Source organism: Oncorhynchus kisutch, linkage group LG6 (assembly GCF_002021735.2).
Source record: "Oncorhynchus kisutch isolate 150728-3 linkage group LG6, Okis_V2, whole genome shotgun sequence".
NCBI classification, from domain to species: Eukaryota; Metazoa; Chordata; class Actinopteri; order Salmoniformes; family Salmonidae; genus Oncorhynchus; species Oncorhynchus kisutch.
The window spans coordinates 60,037,725-60,059,350 of NC_034179.2; the positions used below are offsets into that span (position 1 = coordinate 60,037,725).

Genomic DNA, 21,626 nt, shown 5'->3' on the forward strand with positions numbered 1-21,626 from the left:
CTTGACTTGGAATGAGGACTCAACTCTTCTTTTTCTTCCAGTTCACTTCACCTATTTTGTGGTCCATGTCTTCTTTGCATTCACATCGCTACGCTTTGAAAGGAACCAAGATCTTTATCCAACATTTACTGAATGCACTCTGGGTTTTTGCAAAGTGCAGGATAAGCCATTCCATCAGAACATGTTATCATACAGATATTTATATCTACTTATATTTTGGAAGCTAATAGATTCCATTTAGTTAAAAGATGAGACATAATAATTATAATTACTATTAACAAATATTATTAGTAACAGAATAAATAGCAGAAGAATAACTGCAGATTAAATAATGCTGTAATTTAAAATTGTACACCCAATATAGTCTACTCCCCTTTAAGAGCTAGAATTGATTTTGTACCCTATGTTGTGATTCTCACCAGATATATTGTTGTCATCTCACACTATTCAAACCCCACAGGCAAATACACAGGTTAGAATCTCTCTTTACAGATCACATATTGCAAACAAATGTGGCACGAATGTGATGGGTTATGGGAGGGGAAACAGTGTTGCAGAACTCTAGTATGTGGTGCGGGAATAATAACAAGCGAAACTGGGTAGCTTTGTGTTGTACATTGCCCTAAAAAAGTGTTTGGTTCCCTTCTAGGTCCCTTTTGAGGGTTCTGAGTTCCTTTGGAGTGTTCACACTGGACAAAAAATGAAGCCACACTGAGGTCATGAAAATTGTCAGAAAGGGACTAAGTGTGAAAACATCCTAATGCTCACTCTGGTCAGAGTAGTTCTAGTTCTGAGCAGTAACAGTAGTTTATACTCACTCTGGTCAGAATAGTTCTTGGTCTTGAGCTCCAGCTGTTTCCCCTGCAGTTCCAGGCTCTCCACATGAGTCTGCAGGTCCTTCTTCTCCCCCTCCAACGCATCCTCAAACTCTATGAATTTCTGTGGGATAAAACAACCAATAATTAATTCAGGAAGTGAGTTGAAATTGCAAATCAAGAATGGAAAAATCTTAGGAAATAAATAGAAATAAAATAGATAGGAAATACAGCACACTCAGAAAGTATTCAGACTTATTCTAAAATTCCTCAATCTACACACAATAATGACAAAGCGAAAGCAGTTTTTTTAGAAAGGTTAGCAAATGTATTAAAAATAAAAAACAGAAATACCTTACTTACATAAATATACAGACCCTTTGCTATGAGACTCGAAATTGAGCTCAGATACATCCTATTTCCATTGATAATCCTTGAGATGTTTCCACCTGTGGTAAATTAAATTGATTGTACATGATTTGGAAAGGCACACACCTGTCTATATAAGGTCCCACTGTTGACAGTGAATGTCAGAGCAAAAACCAAGCCATGAGGTCGAAGGAATTGTCCTTAGAGCTCCGAGACAGGATTGTGTCGAGGCACAGATCTGGGGAAGGGTACCAAAACATTTCTGCAGCATTCAAGGTCCCCAAGAACACATTATTAAATGGAAGAAGTTTGGAACCACCAAAACTCTTCATAAAGCTGGCTGCCCGGCCGAACTGAGCAATCGGGGGAAAAGGGTCTTGGTCAGGGAGGTGCCCAAGAACCCGATGGTCACTTTGACAGAGCTCCAGAGTTCCTCTGTGGAGATCTGAGAAACTTCCAGAAGGACGACCATCTCTGTAGCACTCCATCAATCAGGCCTTTATGGTAGACTGGCCAGAAAGAAGCCACTCCTCAATAAAAGGCACATGACAGCCCACTTGGAGTTTACCAAAAGGCACCTAAAGGACTCTCAGACCATGACAAACCAGATTCTCTGGTCTGATGAAACCAAGATTGAACACTGGCCTGAATGCCAAGCATCACGTCTGGAGGAAACCTGTCATCATCCCTACGGTGAAGAATGGTGGTGGCAGCATCATGCTGTGGAGATGTTTTTCAGTGGCAGAGACTGGGAGACTAGTCAGGATCGAGGGAAAGATTAACAAAGCAAAGTACAGAGAGATCATTGATGAAAACTTGCTCCAGAGCACTCAGGACCTCAGACTGGGGCAAAGGTTCACCTTCCAACAGGACAACGACCCTAAGCACACAGCCAAGACAACGCAGGATTGGCTTCGGGTAAAGTCTCTGAATGTCCTTGAGTGGCCCAGCTAGAGGCCGGACTTGAACTCGATCGAACATCTCTGGAGAGACCTGAAAATAGCTGTGCAGCAACTCTCCCGTTCCAACCTGACAGAGCTTGAGAGGATCTGCAGAGAAGAATAGGAGAAACTCTTCAAATACAGGTGTACAAAGCTTGTAGCGTCATACCCAAGAAGACTCTAGGCTGTAATCGCTGCCAAAGGTGCTTCAACAAAGTATTGAGCAAAGGGTCTGAATGCCTATGTAAATGGAATATTTTTGTTTTTTATTTGTAATAAATGTGCAAACATTTCTAAAACCTGTTTTTGATTTGTCATTATGAGGTAATATGGGTATATTGATGAAAAAAAAGCTATTTAATCAATTTTAGAATAAGGCCGTAACGTAACAGTGTCCAACAAGCCTTCTCTACCCTTAAACTTGCTCTGAACACCTCCAAAACAAAGATCATGTGGTTTGGTAAGAAGAATGCCCCTCTCCCCACAGGTGTGATTACTATCTCTGAGCATTTAGAGCTTGAGGTAGTCACCTCATACAAGTACTTGGGAGTAGGATTGCATATTTTTATGAATATTCAGATGTAGAAACTTTCTGTGGGAATTAACGGGAATATATGTGAATTAACGGGAATATATGTGAATTAACGGAAATATATGCAAATTAATATTAACACCATTTAAATGTAAATGTTTTTTTGCATTGGATATATTTACCATATCATGAAGAGACAGAAACAAACCTTTTACCTTGTCATAAGTAGATATAATTGCAAATGATAAAATCCTTCCAATAGAGAAATAAATAAAAAATGACTGTCTCTACCTTGTCCTTTGTGTGTGTTAACTTTAATTAAATGAGTTGACTCTTCACATGGAATGATTTCACTGAACAACAAAAGAAAAGGAATATTGAATGATCCATCTCATCTCCCAAAATCGTTTTCAAAATACATATGTAAAATGATAGCCTAGAAACTAAAGATTTGGTGGTCTTCCTCTCAGGCTTACATGTCTTCTCCCTGGACCAATGTCCACCTCTTGAACATCAGAATCTTCACGGTCACTTTCCAACCTAGTTGAGGATGGCTCGTTGTCAGGCTCAAAAGGCCTCAAATTTGCCCAGATGGCCACCAATTTTTCAACCCTTGTATTGGTCAGCCTGTTGCGTGCTTCGGTGTGTGTGTTCCCAAACAATGACCAGTTGCGCTCTGAGGCGGCTGATGTTGGTGGGATTTGGAGGATGATGGAGGAAACAGGGGAAAGAGAGCCAAAGTCCCTTCCACCAGGTGGCTGATGAGATATGTTGGCACGACTGCCATATTGCATCTCCATCCCAAAGCCCTTGCTTGGAAGTGTACTTTGCTAGACTGCCAAGAACCTTGCCCACATCCAGGCCAAGGTGGCGAGACACGGTAGTGATGACACCATAGGCCTTGTTGATCTCTGCACCAGACAGAATGGTCTTGCCAGCATACTTGTGGTCCAACATGTACGCTGCGGCAGGTATGGGCTTCAGGCAGAAGTCTTCACACTTTTTGATGTATTTCAGAACTTTAGTTTCCTTTGCTTGGAGCAACAGTGAAGTGGGCATGGCAGTACGGAGTCTGAACATCAGACAGTATGGCATTGTCTCCCTCAAGCCGTGCCATTGCTACTGCTATAGGTTTCAGGAGTTTCAGGCTGCTTTACCACTCTCTCCCAAAATACATCCTCCAGGAGTATCTTCTTGATGGGGCTGTCAATATCGGCAGACTGTGATATGGACATTTTTGGAGAGACTCCTTCCCCTCCACGAGACTGTCAAACATGATGACAACACCATCCCAACGGGTGTCGCTGGGCAGCATCAATGTGGTGCTCTTATTCTTCTCACTTTGCTTGGTGAGGTAGATTGCTGTTATAACTTGATGACCCTTCACATACCTAACAATTTCCTTGGCTCTCACGTAGAGTGTATCCATTGTTTTCAGTGATGTATCCATTGTTTTCAGTGATGTATCCATTGTTTTCATGATGTCCCTGAGGAGCATATTCAATGTATGAGCAGCATGGGTGTGATATGAGGGTAGGACTCCTCCACTTTAGACCAAGCAGCCTTCATGTTCGCAGCATTGTCTGTCACAAGTTCAAATACCTTCAAATACCTTCTGTGGTCCAAGGTCATTGATGACTGCCTTCAGCTCATCTGCAATGTAGAGACCGGTGTGTCTGTTGTCCCTTGTGTCTGTGCTTTTGTAGAATACTGGTTGAGGGGTGGCGATGATGTAGTTAATTACTCCTTTCACACGAACATTCGACAACCCATCTGAGATGATTGCAATAGTCTGCTTTCTCTATGATTTGCTTGACCTTCACTTGAACTCTGTTGAACTCTGCATCCAGCAAATGAGTAGATAAAGCATGTCTGGTTGGATGGGTGTATGCTGGGCAAAGAACATTCAGAAAACTCTTCCAATACACATTACTTGTGAGCATCAGAGGTGAACCAGTTGCATACACAGCTCGAGCAAAACATTCATCAGCATTTTTCTGACTACGTTCCTCCATTGAGTCAAAAAAACTTCTGATTCCAGGAGGACCATGAACTGTTGCTATCGATAAGGTGTCTGATTCATCATTTTCACCTCGAAACGAAACGACTTTTGTCAGAGGTTGCTTGTTGTGAGCAGTGAAGGAACTTTATGCAAGTGGCCAGATGATTCTGCATCTTTGTTACATTCTTCACATATGATTTGGCACAGTATTTGCAAATGTACACAGCTTTTCCTTCTACATTAGCTGCAGTGAAATATGTCCACACATCAGATAGTGCCCGTGGCATTTTCCTGTAAAGAATAGAAAAAAAGGAGAAAAAACAAACAAAATACAATTCCATGTACAGATAAATATTTAGGAGTCAGATTAAACAACTCCTTTGTAAGATAAATGTTTTAAAATGAAACATTTATGGTGAATTAACACTCCTCAGTTAGCAGGCTCAAGCAAGCTAAAACCCACATGGTGGCAAAAACTAACTAGCAGAAATTGTTAAGTTAGAAATTATTTACACACACGTTGCTGTAGGCTACTACTTACTAGTTAACAAAAAACATGTATGTCATACAAAATATATTCACACCACCCAGTATTGTAATCAAAACCTACCGGAAAGCATGTTGTCCTTGACTCAGACAGTGTAGTAGTGTGGGCTCAATAGCATCTCATTAGAGTGCAAGATCTTGAGAATCAGCTGTACAGGTGATGGAAGAGTGCACTGCACATGTGATGGAAAAATGCACTGTGCATGCAGAGGTTTGCAATTCCATTGAATTGGGGATAGTTTAACCAAAATATGTGTGTATCCCACAAAAAAGGTTCACAGTTATAAGCTAACTTTGATGAATTTAAGCAAAATTCACGGACTTAACTTCTCATTAAAATGTCCAACCTTTTGCGACCCTACTTGGGAGTATGGCTAGACGTTACACTGTCCTTCTCTCAGCACATATCAAAGCTGCAGGCTAAAGTTAAATCTAGACTTGGTTTCCTCTATCGTAAATCACTCTCCTTTCACCCCAGCTGCCAAACTAACCCTGATTCAGATGACCATCCTACCCATGCTAGATGATGGAGACATAATTTATAGAACGGCAGGTAAGGGGGCTCGCGAGAGGCTAGATGTTCTTTACCATTCGGCCATCGGATTTGCCACCAATGCTCCTTATAGGACACATTACTGCACTCTATACTCTTCTGTAAACTGGTCATCTCTGTATACTCGTCGCAAGACCCACTGGTTGATGCTTATTTATAAAATCCTCTTAGGCCTCACTCCCCCCTATCTGAGACATCTACTGCAGCCCTCATCCGCCAGTCACATTCTGTTAAAGGTCCCCAAAGCACACACATCCCTGGGGTCACTTGTCTTTTCAGTTCGCTGCAGCTAGCGACTGGAACGAGCTGCAACAATCACTCAAACTGGACAGTTTCATATCCAGCTCTTCATTCAAAGACTTAATCATGGACACTCTTACTGACAGTTGTGGCTGCTTTGCGTGATGTATTGTTGTCTCTACCTTGTCCTTTGTGTGTGTTAAGGTTTTATTCTGGTGAAGGAGAGGCGGACCAAAATGCTGCGTGGTTATTCCGATACATGTTTAATAAAAGATAAACATGAACAATACAATAAACGTAAAAACCTAAACAGCCTTATCTTGTGCAAACAAACACTGAGACAGGAACAATCACCCACGAAACACTCAAAGAATATGGCTGCCTAAATATGGTTCCCAATCAGAGACAACGATAAACACCTGCCTCTGATTGAGAACCACTCCAGGCAGCCATAGACTATAGACAACCCCACTAACCATAATTCCATGACCTACAAAAAAAAAACAAGACAAAACACACCACATAAATAACCCATGTCACACCCTGGCCTGACCAAAATAATAAAGAAAACACAAAATACTAAGACCAGGGCATGACAGTGTGGTTGTCTGTGCCCAATAATGTTTGTACCGTGGGCAGTCTATGTTTGTTTTTCTAGGTTTTGGGTATTTCTATGTTTCGGCCTAGTATGGTTCTCAATCAGAGGCAGGTGTCATTAGTTGTCTCTGATTGAGAATCATACTTAGGTAGCCTGGGTTTCACTGTGTGTTTGTGGGTGATTGTTTCTGTCTCTGTGTTTGTTCCTTTATTAAAGAACATGAATAACCACTACGCTGCATTTTGGTCCGCTTCTCCTTCACCACAGGAAAACCCTTACAAAGTATTTGTTCTTAACTGACTTGCCTAGTTAAATAAAGGTTAAATAAATTAAATAAATATTGCACAGTATGAAATGTCTCTCATAAAATAGCAATGTTATCAATAAGGACTTTTTATTTTTCAATGCCGCTTTCTGCGTCTGTCATGGTCAGGGAAAAAACCTCCACCTATTCCTGAAGCTAGAGGATAGATGGGTAAAACTAGAACTAGTATTGTTTTGGACGGGGTGAGTCACAGAGAGATGTGTCAAGAACATCTACCCTGTCATCTCCAATCACAAAAACCAGGGTCATGTTCAGTAAGGGCGCAAAACGTAAAAACATTCATGCTGCTGTTTTGCCTGTGGCTATGGAGCCCTGACCTGTTCACCGGATGTGCCTCTCTCTCTCTCTAAAAGCCAACTTGTCACGCCCTGGTCAAAGTATTTTGTGTTTATCTTTATGTTTTTGGTCAGGCCAGGGTGTGGCATGGGGTTTTTGTAATTGTGGTGTGTTTGTCTTGGGGTTTTGGTGGTGGTATTGGGATTGTTGCTAGTAGGGTTATCTAGCAAAGTCTATGGCTGTCTGGAGTGGTTCTCAATTAGAGGCAGGTGTTTATCGTTGTCTCTGATTGGGAACCATATTTAGGCAGCCATATTCTTTGAGTTTGTCGTGGGTGATTGTCCTTAGTGTCCTATGTGTACTCTTTGTTAGTTTGCACCAGATAGGCTGTTTCGGTTTTGTTTATTGTTTTTGTAAGTTCGTGTTTCTTTGTTGTATTAAACATGGATCGCAATCGACACGCTGCAGTTTGGTCCGACTCTCCTTCATCACCACTAGAAAACCGTAACACAACTGACATTTATTCCTGAGGTGCTGACCCGTTGCACCCACTGTGATTATTATTTGACCCTGCTGGTCATCTATGAACGTTTGAACATCTTGAAGAACGATTGGGCCTTATTTGTCATGTATTCTTATAATCACCACCCGGCACAGCCAGAAGAGGACTGGCCACCCCTCAGTGCCTAGTTCCTCTCTAGGTTTCTTCCTAGGTTCCTGCATGTCTAGAGAGTTTTTCCTAGCCACTGTGCTTCTACATCAGCATTACTTGCTCTTTGGGGTTTTAGGCTGGGTTTCTGTAAAAGCACTTTGTGACATCTGCTGATGTAAAAAAGGCTTTATAAATGTGAATAAATGTGATTTAGAAACATGAAAATTAGCATTATTTTTGTGACACGTTCATGTATTAGCATATCTCCTCCATTTCAAAGCGTTTTGTCCCATGTCGTGCCAACTGAACCAGACCCTGCTCTCCTCTCTCTCTATACAGAAAGCAGAAAATGAACAGAACCTAACACAGCTGCCTGGCCTGCCAGCCTTCCTTCCAAGGGCTCTCTCTGCAGCCTGCAGGGATTTATAAAGCCTTGCACAATGGGCCGGCCGGGCTGCAGTCTTACGACTGTAATCCCCCGACTGCAGCCAGGCCCTGCTTGCTGCTAGAGATATGCTCTACCATCGCCTGGCTGACCTCAAATAACAGGATCCTGGAACATGGGGAGGCAAACCTGCCAAAGTTAGGGACAGGGACATATGTCCATTTGCTCACCCAGTACGTCCCTAAAAATGCTCCTGTTATAAGTCTATGGCAGCCCTATTCATGGAGCCTGTCCATTGCCATTTTCCTACAAATGCCCGGTGTTGCCCCCTGACTAGAGGTCGACCGATTAACCGGAATGGCCGATTAATTAGGGCCGATTTCAAGTTTTCATAACAATCGGAAATCTGTATTTTTGTGCGCCGATTTCCGATTATTACTATTTTTTATTTAAAAAAGAAATACAATTAAATACCTTTTATTTAACTAGGCAAGTCAGTTAAGAACACATTCTTATTTTAAATGACTAGGAACTGTGGGTTAACTGCCTTGTTCAGGGGCAGAACGACAGATTTTCACCTTGTCAGCTCAGGGGTTTCAATCTTGCAACCGCACAGTTAACTAGTCCAACGCTCTAACCATTGCACTCTACGAGTAGCCTGCCTGTTACGCGAATGCAGTAGAAGTCAAGGTAAATTGCTAGCTAGCATTAAACTTATCTAATAAAAACAATCAATCATAATCACTAGTTATAACTACTAATCCAGTTTAGCAGGCAATATTAACCAGGTGAAATTGTGTCATTTCTCTTGCGTTCATTGCACGCATAGTCAGGGAATATGCAACAGTTTGGGCTGCCTGGCTCATTGCGAACTAATTTGCCAGAATTTTACACAATTATGACATACATTGAAGGTTGTGCAATGTAACAAGAATGTTTAGACTTAGGGATGCCACCCGTTAGATAAAATACCGAACGGTTCCGTATTTCACTGAAATAATAAACGTTTTGTTTTTCGAAATGATTGTTTCCGGATTCGATCATATTATTTCTGTGTGTTATTATGTTATAATTAAGTCTGATTTGATAGAGCAGTCTGACTGAGCAGCAGCAGGTCCGTAATCATTCATTCAAACAGCACTTTGTGCGTTTTGCCAGCAGCTCTTCGCAAGCACAGCACTGTTTATGACTTCAAGCCTATCAGCCTAATGGCTGGTGTAACCAATGTGAAATGGCTAGCTAGTTAGCTGGGTGTGAGCTAATACTGTTTCAAACGTCACTCACTTTGGAGTAGTTACTCCCCTCGCGCTGCAAGGGCCGCAGCTTTTGTGGAGCGATGGGTAACGATGCTTCGAGTGTGGCTGTTGTCGATGTGTTCCTGGTTCGAGCCCAGGTTGGCGCGAGGAGGGGGAGGGAAGCTATACTGTTACACTGGAAATACTATAGTGCCTATAAGAACATCCAATAGTCAAAGGTATATGAAATACAAATGGTATAAAGAGAAATAGTCCTATAAATACTATATTAACTACAACCTAAAACTCTTACCTTGGAATATTGAAGTCTCATGTTAAAAGGAACCACCAACATTCATATGTTCTCATGTTCTGAGCAAGGAACTTAAACGTTAGCTTTTTTACATGGCACATATTTGACATGGCACACATTTTTACATGGCACATATTACTTTCTTCTCCAACACTTTGTTTTTGCATTATTTAAACCAAATTGAACATGTTTCATTATTTATTTGAGGCGAAATGGAAATTTTACATATTAAGTTAAAATAAGTGTTAATTCAGTATTGCTGTAATTGTCATTATTACAAAAACATTTTTAAAATCGTCCGATTAATCGGTATCGGCCTTTTGGTCCTCCAATAATCGGTATCTGCGTTGAAAAATCATAATCGCTCGACCTCTACCCCTGACCTCAACGAATAGACAACCCCACCCCATCTCACCTCATCTCCTTATTCCCTACATAGTGGTCAACTTTTGACCGGGGCCCATGGTGCACTATAGGGAACCGGGAACATGGGTCCCATTTGGGACACAACTCCATTCTCACCAGTTGACCAAAGCAAGGCAACATCATGAGAAAACAATAGCATCATGCTGCAGTCTGGCTTCACACACACACACCCCTTGCCACACTATACTATTACACCCCGGGCAACTGTCCTGCTGACCCTCCTGCCCTTCAAACGCCCTCCCAGGACACTGCTTGCCCCTGTGCACCCCTCCTCCCCAGCTAGACCCAGCAACCCAGCCAGCTCTCAGCAGCCAAAACAATAACAGGCCCTCTTATTAAAAGGCCCTCTTATCAAAATAAATTAATTGAAGCGCCGCGCAGTGGGATGGTGCATTTATATTCTGATAGAACATACTGTATTTCAATCAATAAATCAAATTGTATATTGTTCTTTCAAAACAACATTTGTCACAAAGTGCTTTATAGCATATAGCATATTGGGATCAACATGTTGAGGTCTCAAACTATCTGTCACGGTCTGACCATCGTTCGTATGTGTTTTCCTTGTTTTAGTGTTGGTCAGGACGTGAGCTGGGTGGGCCTTCTATGTTGTGTGTCTGGTTTGTCTATTTCTATGTTTGGCCTGATATGGTTCTCAGGCAGGTGTTAGTCATTGTCTCTGATTGGGAACCATATTTAGGTAGCCTGTTTTGTGTTGGGTTTTGTGGGTGATTGTCCTTAGTGTCCTTGTTCTGTGTGTATGTGCACCAGTATTAGGCTGTTTCGGTTTTCGTTACGTTTATTGTTTTGTAGTGTTTGTATTTAGATTCGTGTTACGTTTGTTGAATAAACATGGATCGCAATCTACACGCTGCATTTTGGTCCGACTCTCCTTCACCACAAGAGAACCGTTACACTATCAGGAATCAAACAATAAACATTCATGGTGCTTTGAACATATTTATCTACATTTCAGCCTTAGAGTGACGGTGGTTGTCAATTACACTCCTTCGTGGATACAATGGAGACTCAGGGAGGAATCATATAACATGTTGTTGCCTTTATTTATCAGTGGGTCTATCTAAATCTGGGTCCAAAATGTTACCCTATCCTCTATATAGTGCACTAGATTTGACTACCTATGGGCCCTGTTCAATACTAGTGCACTATAAAGTAGAGGTCGACCGATTAATCGGAATGGCCGATTAATTAGGGCCGATTTCAAGTTTTCATAACAATCGGAAATCTGTATTTTCTTTTTACACCTTTATTTAATCTTCATCTAACTAGGCAAGTCAGTTAAGAACACATTCTTATTTTCAATGACGGCCTAGGAACGGTGGGTTAACTGACTCGTTCAGGGGCAGAACGACAGATTTTTACCTTGTCAGCTCGGGGGAATCAATCTTGCAACCTTACAGTTAACTAGTCCAATGCCTTAACCACCTGCCTCTCATTGCACTCCACGGGGAGACTGCCTGTTACGCGAATGCAGTAAGCCAAGGAAAGATGCTAGCTAGCATTAAACTTATCTTATAAAAAACAATCAATCAATCATAATCACTAGTTAACTACACGTGGTTGATGATGTTACTAGTTTATCTAGCGTGTCCTGCGTTGCATATAATCGATGCGGTGCGTATCGTTGATCCAATGTGTACCTAACCATAAACATCCATGTGTTTCTTAAAATCAATATACAGAAGTATATATTTTTAAACCTGCATATTTAGCGAAAAGAAATCCAGGTTAGCAGGCAATATTAACCAGGTGAAGTTGTGTCACTTCTCTTGCGTTCATTGCACGCAGAGTCAGTGTATATGCAACAGTTTGGGCTTCCTAATTTGCCAGAATTTTACGTAATTATGACATAACATTGAAGGTTGTGCAATGTAACAGGAATATTTAGACTTATGGATGCCACCCGTTAGATAAAATATGGAACGGTTCCGTATTTCACTGAAAGAATAAACGTCTTGTTTTCGAGATGATAGTTTCCGGATTCGACCATATTAATGACCTAAGGCTCGTATTTCTGTGTGTTATTATGTTATAACTAAGTCTATGATTTGAGAGCAGTCTGACTGAGTGGTGGTAGGCAGCAGCAGGCTCGTAAGCATTAATTCAAGCAGCACTGTCGTGCGTTTGCCAGCAGCTGTTTATGACTTTAAGCCTATCAACTCCCGAGGTTAGGCTCGTGTAACCGATGTGAAATTGCTAGCTAGTTAGCGGGGTGCGCGCTAATAGCGTTTCAAACATCACTCGCTCTGAGACTTGGAGTGGTTGTTCCCCTTGCTCTGCAAGGGTAACGCTGCTTCGAGGGTGGCTGTTGTTGTTGTGTTCCTGGTTTGAGCCCAGGTAGGAGCGAGGAGAGGGACGGAAGCTATACTGTTACACAGGCAATACTAAAGTGCCTATAAGAACATCCAATAGTCAAAGGTTAATGAAATACAAATGGTATAGAGAGAAATTGTCCTATAATAACTACAACCTAAAACTTCTTACCTGGGAATATTGAAGACTCATGTTAAAAGGAACCACCAGCTTTCATATATGTTCTCATGTTCTGAGCAAGGAACTTAAACATTAACATTTTAACATGGCACATATTGCACTTTTACTTTCTTCTCCAACACTTGGTTTTGCATTATTTAAACCAAATTGAACATGTTTCATTATTTATTTGAGGCTAAATTGATTTTATTGATGTATTATATTAAGTTAAAATAAGTGTTAATTCAGTATTGTTGTAATTGTCATTATTACAAATAAATAAATAAAAAAACGGCAGATTAATCGGCATCTGGTTTTTTTGGTCCTCCAATAATCGGTATCGGTATCACCGTTGAAAAATAATAATCGGTCGACCTCTACTAGGGAATAGGGTGCCATTTGGGTCTGTCTAAAGACCTTGTAATCTGAGCCTTGACAATCACTCCCAAAGGAAACACATGGCACAGGGTGTGGGCTGTTGTTGTTTTTTCTCTAGACTTGGGAAGATGTTCCCTCTATCTCTGTATCTCTCTCCATCTCTGTCTCTCATTCTTTCACTCGGTCTGCCTCTTTCTCTCTCTCTCTGGGAAGATGTTCTCTCTCTCCCTCCCTTTGTATTTCTCCATCTCGGTCTTGTTCTATCGCTCTTTGTCTACCTTTCTCTAACTCCCTCTGTTTTCTCCTCTCTATCCCTGTTTTATGGCTTGTATTCCTGCTCATATTCCATCTGTCGCTCTCATCATCTCTTCTCCTCTGTATCACCCTCTCTCTCTCCTCTCTAACGCTCTCTCTTGTCCTCTCTCCTCCTCTGTATTGCCCCTTCTCTCTCCATCTCTCACTCTCTGTCATAAGCACAGAATCAGGTTACAGTGCCAATCTCCCTCGGTGTACAATTGATTTCCCATAATGCACCCTGCCCCATCCCCCCACAACGCACCACGCCACTGTCTCAGGCAGTGCCTTAAAACCAATCCCTGGGTCGCATCTAAAACATTTATGTTCAAAATAGCATCTGTGTTCGGTGCTGTATTCAAAGTTCTAATCCACCACAGCAAATATAGTGTGTTATGGTCTCATTGAAAATGGAGCTCTTGGACTCTGCTCTGAAGGTTATAACTGTGACCTCAACTCTTACCCTTATAACATTGTACAGGTAATGTAATGTGATTATTACTGTTACTTTAGTGTATAGCACACTATTCTGCAGTTCATCATGAAGTCTCTAATTCATATAATACAGTACGAGTTACTCCAAAGGATTTTCACTATATCTTTACAGGTTGTCATTATCATTATTCATTTTGGTTGTATCAATCACTATTTCATCCAAATACTTATTTTCTGACCAGCACACTTACTAATTCTTACACATGCTATTTTTGTGTCACTTGCTTCAAAAAGCATATAAACAAATCCTCTTTACACTTTCATGATAATCTATTTCAAATGTACACATTTAATCATGTTCTCTTCTCTCAAATGTAGCAAAAAATGAGACAGAGAAAACCCCATTGTCCCAAATGGCACCATATTCCCTATATAGCCCCATGGGCCAGAGTAAAAAGTAGTGCACTAGGCTGGGAATAGGGTGTTATTTGGGACCTTACAATGTGACGTGGTATATGACTGTACACACATCTATGACTAAGCATCATGTGGCATTGGTCCTTTATTTTGGGTAAAACCCTGCACAGCTGTCTGCTTATACTGTCCTAGAATGTGTCTAGGATAACACCAGCAACAGTCATCAAAATTGTTAAAAGGTTTTAAAAACAATTCTTATAAAACAGTTAGACAATGGATGAAGATACTCCAAACATTTTGAATTTATAGCACATAAAACATTTGACATGAATGGACAAATAACAAATGGAGTTCAAGGATTTTGGTGGGAATTCAGGTATTAAATGTATTGTCAAATGTCACTTTTTTCTTAGAATGCACTCATATATAAATGGTCTAATGGTATCAGGTATTTATTTCATTTTGTGTTTAAAATAAAGATAATTATATGTACCTCATTTCCATAAATGTACATACAGTGCCTTCGGAAAGTATTCAGACCCCTTGACTTTTCCACATTTGTTACGTTACAGCCTTATTCTAAAATGTGTTAAATAATAAAAATCCTCAGCAGTCTACACACAACCCATAAAGACAAAGCAAAAACAGGTTTTTGTAAATGTTTGCAAAATGTATAAAAATAAAAGAAATACCTTATTTACATAAGTATTCAGACCTTTTGCTATGAGACTTGAAATTGAGCTCATGTGCATCCTGTTTCAATTGATAATCCTTGAGATGTTATTACAACTTGGAGCTTATGGTAAATTAAATTGATTAGACATGATTTGGAAAGGCACATGCATGTCAATATAAGGGCCCACAGTTGAGAGTGCATGTCAGAGCAAAAACCAAGCCATGAGGTCGAAGGAATTGTCCGTAGAGTTCCGAGACAGGGTTGTGTCGAGGCACAGATCTGGGGAAAAGTACCAAAAAATGTGCAGCATTGATGGTCCCCAAGAACAGAGTGGCCTCCATAATTCTTAAAAGGAAGAAGTTTGGAACCACCAATTATCTTCTTGGTCGCTCGGGCCAAACAGCAATCGGGATAGAAAGGTCTTGGTCAGGGAGGTGACCAAGAAATCAATGGTAACTCTGACAGAGCTCTAGAGTTCCTCCGTGGAGATGAGAGAACCTTTCAGAAGAACAACTATCTCTGCAGCACCGCCAATCAGGCCGTTATGGTCGAATGACCAGACGTAAGCCACTTGTCAGTAAAAGGCACATATGACATCCCACTTTTCCAAAAGCACCTAAAGACTCTCAGACCATGAGAAACAAGATTCTCTAGTCTGATGAAACCAAGATGGAACTCTTCCTGAATGCCAAGCATCACATCTGGAGGAAACCAGGCACAATTCCTACGGTGAAGCATGGTGGTGGGAGGTTTTTGGTGGTGGCAGCATCATTCTGTGGGAGGTTTTTCAGCGGCAGAGACTGGGAGACTAGTCAGGATCGAGGCAAAGATGAATGGAGCAAAGTACAGAGAGATCCTTGATGAAGACCTGCTCCAGAGTGCTCAGGACAGAATGTTTAACACTATTTGATGTGTCAAATAAGCTTGTTGACCAATCAGGACCTGAATATGACTGCACGTCACATAATAATGTAACCCGTTGATACATTTTTTTACGTAATTATTACACATGGATTTCACTATCAATCGTATTTCATATGTCACAAACGATTCATCGATACGTATGCTATGATGCTGGTAAAGTTGTCTCGCGCACCTACAGTGCTGGTCATAAAAAAAGCTAGTTAATGGATGCAAACAATGTTCTTCCCCAAAAACATAGCAAAACAACATAATCTGTTTCAGTAGCTATAGTTAGCTAACTATATAGCTAGGTGTCATCATCTAAAATAACCCTAATTTATAAGACAGTTCTATTTTGATTAATGGTGGTCGGACTCATCTATGTGAAGCTAGCCATAGGTTGTTATTCTGGCACCACATGGCCAGGTCTCTGACCTCCTCCATATAGGCTGTCTCGTCTGTGATCAGGCCTACCACTGTTGTGTCGTCTGCAAACTTAATGATGGTTTTGGAGTCGTGCCTGGCCGTGCAGTCGTGGGTGAACAGGGAGTACAGAGCAAGCACCCCTGTGGGGCTCCAGTGTTGAGGATCAGCGTGGCAGATGTGTTGCTACCTACCCTCAACACCTGGGGTGTAAGTCCAGGAAGTCCTACCCTCACCCCGTCAGTAAGTCCAGGATCCAGTTGCAGAGGGAGGTGTTTAGTCCCAGGATCCTTAGCTTAGTGATGAGTTTTGAGGGTACATGGTGTTGAACGCTGAGCTGTATTCAATGAATAGCATTCTCACATAAGTGTTCCTTTTGTCCAGGTGGGAAAGGGCAGTGAGGAGTACAATAGAGATTGCATCATCTGTGGATCTGTTTAAGCGGTATGCAAATTGGAGTGGGTCTAGGGTTTCTGGGATAATGATGTTGATGTGAGCCATTACCAACCTTTCAAAGCACTTCATGGCTACGGACGTGAGTGCTACGGTTCTGTAGTCATTTAGGTAGGTTGTCTTAGTGTTCTTGGTCACAGGGACTATGGTGGACTGCTTGAAACATGTTGGTATTGCAGACTCAATCAGGGACATGTTGAAAATGTCAGTGAAGACACCTGCCAGTTGGTCAGCACATGCCCGGGGCACATGTCCTGGTAATCCCTCTGGCCCCGCGGCCTTGTGAACGTTGACCTGTTTAAAGGTCTTGCTCACATCGGCTATGGAGAGCATTATCACAGTTGTCCGGAACCGCTGGTGCAATCATGCATGCTTCAGTGTTGCTTGCCTCGAAGCCTGTATAAAAGGCATTGAGCCCGTCTGGTAGGCTCGCGTCACTGGGCAGCTAGCGGCTGGGTTTCCCTTTGTAGTCAGTAATAATTTACAAGACAACTTGTAATTGTGAAAAGTCCAGTTTCATTTCAGGCATATTGTTGTAAATTAAAAGTCTGTGTCAAATACAATTATTTTGTTGAATAAAATGGAATGAAATATAGTACATTCACGTCAGCATCACAACACCCCAGCTTTGCAGGAATCCTTCAGCAAACACACAAGCACACTGAACTGATCACCAACTTGGCCCAGGCACAATGCAGGCACTAGGCTATTCAAAGGCCCCTATCCTCATTGAACCACCACTGATGATGCTACATAGATAAGCCTTTCCACTGTCTCTGATCTGCTGTGTTTATATGGATGGGCCATTAGTCCAGATATGAGTACTCACTGCATGCAATCAGTGACATAGACTGACAAGGTGAATACAGGTGAAAGCTATAATCCTTTACTGATGTGACTTGCTAAATCCACTTCAATCAGTATCGATGAAGAGGAGGAGACAGGTTAAATAAGGATTTTTAACCCTTAAGACAATTGAGACATGGATTGTGTATATGTACAGTCGTGGCCAAAAGTTTTGAGAATGACACAAATATTAATTTCCACAAAGTTTGCTGCTTCAGTGTCTTTAGATATTTTTGTCAGATGTTACTATGGAATACTGAAGTATAATTACAAGCATTTCATAAGTGTCAAAGGCTTTTATTGACAATTACATTAACTTGATGCAAAGAGTCAATATTTGCAGTGTTGACCCTTCTTTTTCAAGACCTCTGCAATCCGCCCTGGCATGCTGTCAATTAACTTCTGGGTCACATCCTGACTGATGGTCCAATCAATGCTTGGAGTTTGTCATAATTTGTGGGTTTTTGTTTGTCCACCCGCCTCTTGAGGATTGACCACAAGTTCTCAATGGGATTAAGGTCTGGGGAGTTTCCTGGCCATGGACCCAAAATATCGATTTTTTGTTCCCCGAGCCACTTAGTTATCACTTTTGCCTTATGGCAAGTTGCTCCATCATGCTGAAAAAGACATTGTTGGTCACCAAACTGTTCCTGTATGGTTGGGAGAAGTTGCACTCGGAGGATGTGTTGGTACCATTCTTTATTCATGGCTCTGTTCTCGTGCAAAATTGTTAGTGAGCCCACTCCCTTGGCTGAGAAGCAACCCCACACATGAATGGTCTCAGGATGCTTTACTGTTGACATGACACAGCACTGATGGTAGTGCTCACCTTGTCTTCTCCGGACAAGTTTTTCCCGGATGCCACAAACAATCGGAAAGGGGACCCATCAGAGAAAATGACGTTACCCCAGTCCTCAGCAGTCCAATCTCTGATCCTTTTGCAGAATATCAGTCTGTCCCTGATGTTTTTCCTGGAGAGAATTGGCTTCTTTGCTGCCCTTCTTGACACCAGGCCATCCTCCAAAAGTCTTCACCTCACTGTGCGTGCAGATGCACTCACACCTGCCTGCTGCCATTCCTGAGCAATCTCTGTACTGCTGGTGCCCCGATCCCGCAGCTGAATCAACTTTAGGAGACGGTCCTGGAGCTTGCTGGACTTTCTTGGGCGCCCTGAAGTCTTCTTCACAACAATTGAACCACTCTCCTTGAAGTTCTTGATGATAAATGGATGATTTAGGTGCAATCTTACTGGCAGCAATATCCTTGCCTGTGAAGCCCTTTTTGTGCAAAGCAATAATGACGGCACGTGTTTCCTTGCAGGTAACCAGGGATGACAGAGGAAGAACAATGATTCCAAGCACCACCCTCCTTTTGATGGGTCCAGTCTGTTATTCGAACTCAATCAGCATGACAGAGTGATCTCCAGCCTTGTCCTTGTCAACACTCAACACTGTGTTAACGAGAGAATCACTGACATGATGTCAGCTGGTCCTTTTGTGGCAGGGCTGAAATGCAGTGGAAATGTTTTTTGGAGATTCAGTTAATTTGCATGGCAAAGAGGGACTTTGCAATTAATTGCAATTCATCTGATCACTCTTCATAACATTCTGGAGTACATGCAAATTGCCATCATACAAACTGAGGCAGCAGACTTTGTGAAAATGTATATTTGTGTCATTCTCAAAACTTTTGGCCACGACTCTATATGTGCCATTCAGAGCATGGGCAAGACAAAATAGTTAAGTTCCTTTGAATGGGGTATCCTGAGTAGGTGCCAGGCGCACCGGTTTGTGTCAATAACTGCAATGCTGCTGTGTTTTTCACGCTCAACAGTTTCCCGTGTGTATCAAGAATAAAAAGAAACACAAAGCGCATCCAGTCAACTTGACACAACTGTGGAAAGCATTAGTCAACATGGGCCAGCATCCCTATGGAATGCTTTCAACACCTTGTATAGTCAATGCCTGACAAATTGAGGCTGTTCTGAAGGTAAAAGTGGATGGGGGGCTGTGCAACTCAATATTAGGAAGTCGTTCCTAATGTTTGGTATACTCAAGTGTATATTACATTTGGCCCTATCAGCTCTGGTCAAAAGTAGTGCACAATATAGGGAATAGGGTGCCATTTGAGACGTATCCCTTGTTATATGGGCCTGGCCAATTAGGCCTAGAAATAAATGGCCTACAGAAGGAATGTGATGGGATGTGGGTGTAGCTTATAATGGTTAGGTTTAGGGTTTCATTTTGGTAAAATGGGCATAGTGGCAATGAAAACTGAACTGCTATTGAAAGTGAATGTATGTGCAGTGATTATTAGTCATAGATATGGTTAGTGATGAAGACACTGGCAGAGTATTTATAAACAAAACAGCCATGGATGGAGTAACCCTCACCTCCTCTGCCTGCTTGCGCAGCGCCTTCTCGCGCTCATACTGGGTGATGAGCTGCTCGTTGTCCTCCTTCAGTAGCTCGAGCTCCACCTCGTGCTCCTGGTTCTCCGTTAAAACCGAATCCAGATTCTCCAGAACGTTCACCACCAGCGGCATTAGCTCCTTGACCACTTCCTCATCGTAGCTGCTGATGAGGCGCTCGAACTCCCGATAGATGCTGTTGGCCAGGCCCGAGACCCGCTCCGACATAACCGAAACTGAGCCATAGTCGTCCTGATAGACAACCTCGTCGATTTCCATCATCTTGGCAAAATGAGGTCTGGGTCCGATTCCAGATGATGTTGATTAGATAGGCCTACAGTTATAAAACACGCTTACCAAGATGAAAGGGAAAATACTACTCATTGAAATTATAATCCGTTCTGATTAATCATCAATAAATATTTCCTGTGTCATTCCACATTCCATAACGATTTCAAAGATTGTTATCATTTGGGTGGTATTTTTGGCAGTTAGGATTTATAACCTTGAACTACTAAACTGTATTGAGACATTTTTATTCACAATAAAAAATATATAGGCTATTTACAAGGGGATAGAGAGACCGCCCTCCCGAGCCGACCACCACTGCTGCTGCTGCACCGCAGCCTCGAGGACGGAACGACGCACCCTGCTACTGCCTTCCTCGCGACAGCAACATCCAATTCCGGTAGCAGTCGGTTCAGTCCTTACCGACCTGTGTATCCGCCGTAGTTGAATACATAATGAATGAGAAATAAGTCCTCAACAATACACCTGCCGCTCAGCAGCCGGAGGCATGGTCCCCAGCCATTACTGGGAGGATTCGAAATCCGTTGGGAAATAATAAAAAAACAATATATAAATAGGTAAAATGAAGAGGATAACGGCGTTCCCTTGTGCTGCCAACACCCAAGCCGCCCCTTAAATCATATTTGATCCGTTTTTTTTCTACCGATGTGTTCTCGGTGAAGGACGATGCTGTTTCGGAGTCGGTGGCGCTGTGGACTAGTATTCTGACAGCAGCACAAACTATAACGTCACTTTCGTATGATACTAGTGAGACCTTCTAAATAAAAGCCCGCATTTCAATAAATTTCAATGTGGATAACTCATTCAAATTATATTCAACTTGAATCAATGGACACTTTTATTCTGCCAACAAGAAAATGCAATAAGTAATTTATAAAAACAAAAAAAATATGGTGAAAAAAATAACAATTAAGACAAAAAAATGACACTGGTATGTTGAGAATATTGGACTGTAGAGATAACTTTTCTACCTAAGACAGGTATCTCATGTAACATGTATTGCATTGCAGTGAATGGAGTGGGTGGAGTAAGGAGTCACCAGTACTCTGCATTAAACCAATTGTCCAGCACAAGAGACCCATTTCGTTTTGGCAGACTCGATTGAGTAATTCGAATAACATGTATCTGTGTTTTATGAAAGGTGTATTTATTTAAATATAGACTACACAATAGCTTTCAACATAACAGTATGTGTAAACTTTTAAAAATAAAGCCTGGTTAAATATGTAAAATGGTCCATGTATTTTTTCAAAGGTGGTTGCAAAGCTGTGAAAAACAGTTGCACTGCACAGCGTTTAAAAAAAATCGATATTCCCAAAGTTTAGTATTTCTTTGCAGGGAGACTCTTATAAAACTTTGAAAAAAATCCGGATCATATGCC

The 21,626-nt window shown here is 41.6% G+C and overlaps 1 protein-coding gene across 10 annotated transcripts in view; it reads right to left on the reverse strand.

Annotated features, from left to right (window-relative positions):
• mapk8ip3 (mitogen-activated protein kinase 8 interacting protein 3) overlaps positions 1-20,936 on the reverse strand; it is a 73,893-nt gene extending 52,957 nt beyond the window's left edge. For 9 of the 10 annotated variants that reach the window (XM_020486086.2, XM_031827037.1, XM_031827035.1 and 6 more), the window contains exons 1-3: positions 20,505-20,936; positions 19,919-20,270; positions 819-939 (exon numbers count right to left, since the gene is read on the reverse strand). In XM_020486086.2, the coding sequence (XP_020341675.1) occupies positions 819-939; positions 19,919-20,218 (421 nt within the window). In that variant the 5' untranslated portion in view covers positions 20,219-20,270; positions 20,505-20,936. The other variant, XM_020486084.2, reaches the window with a different exon arrangement.
• Between the last annotated feature and the right edge of the window lie 690 nt (positions 20,937-21,626).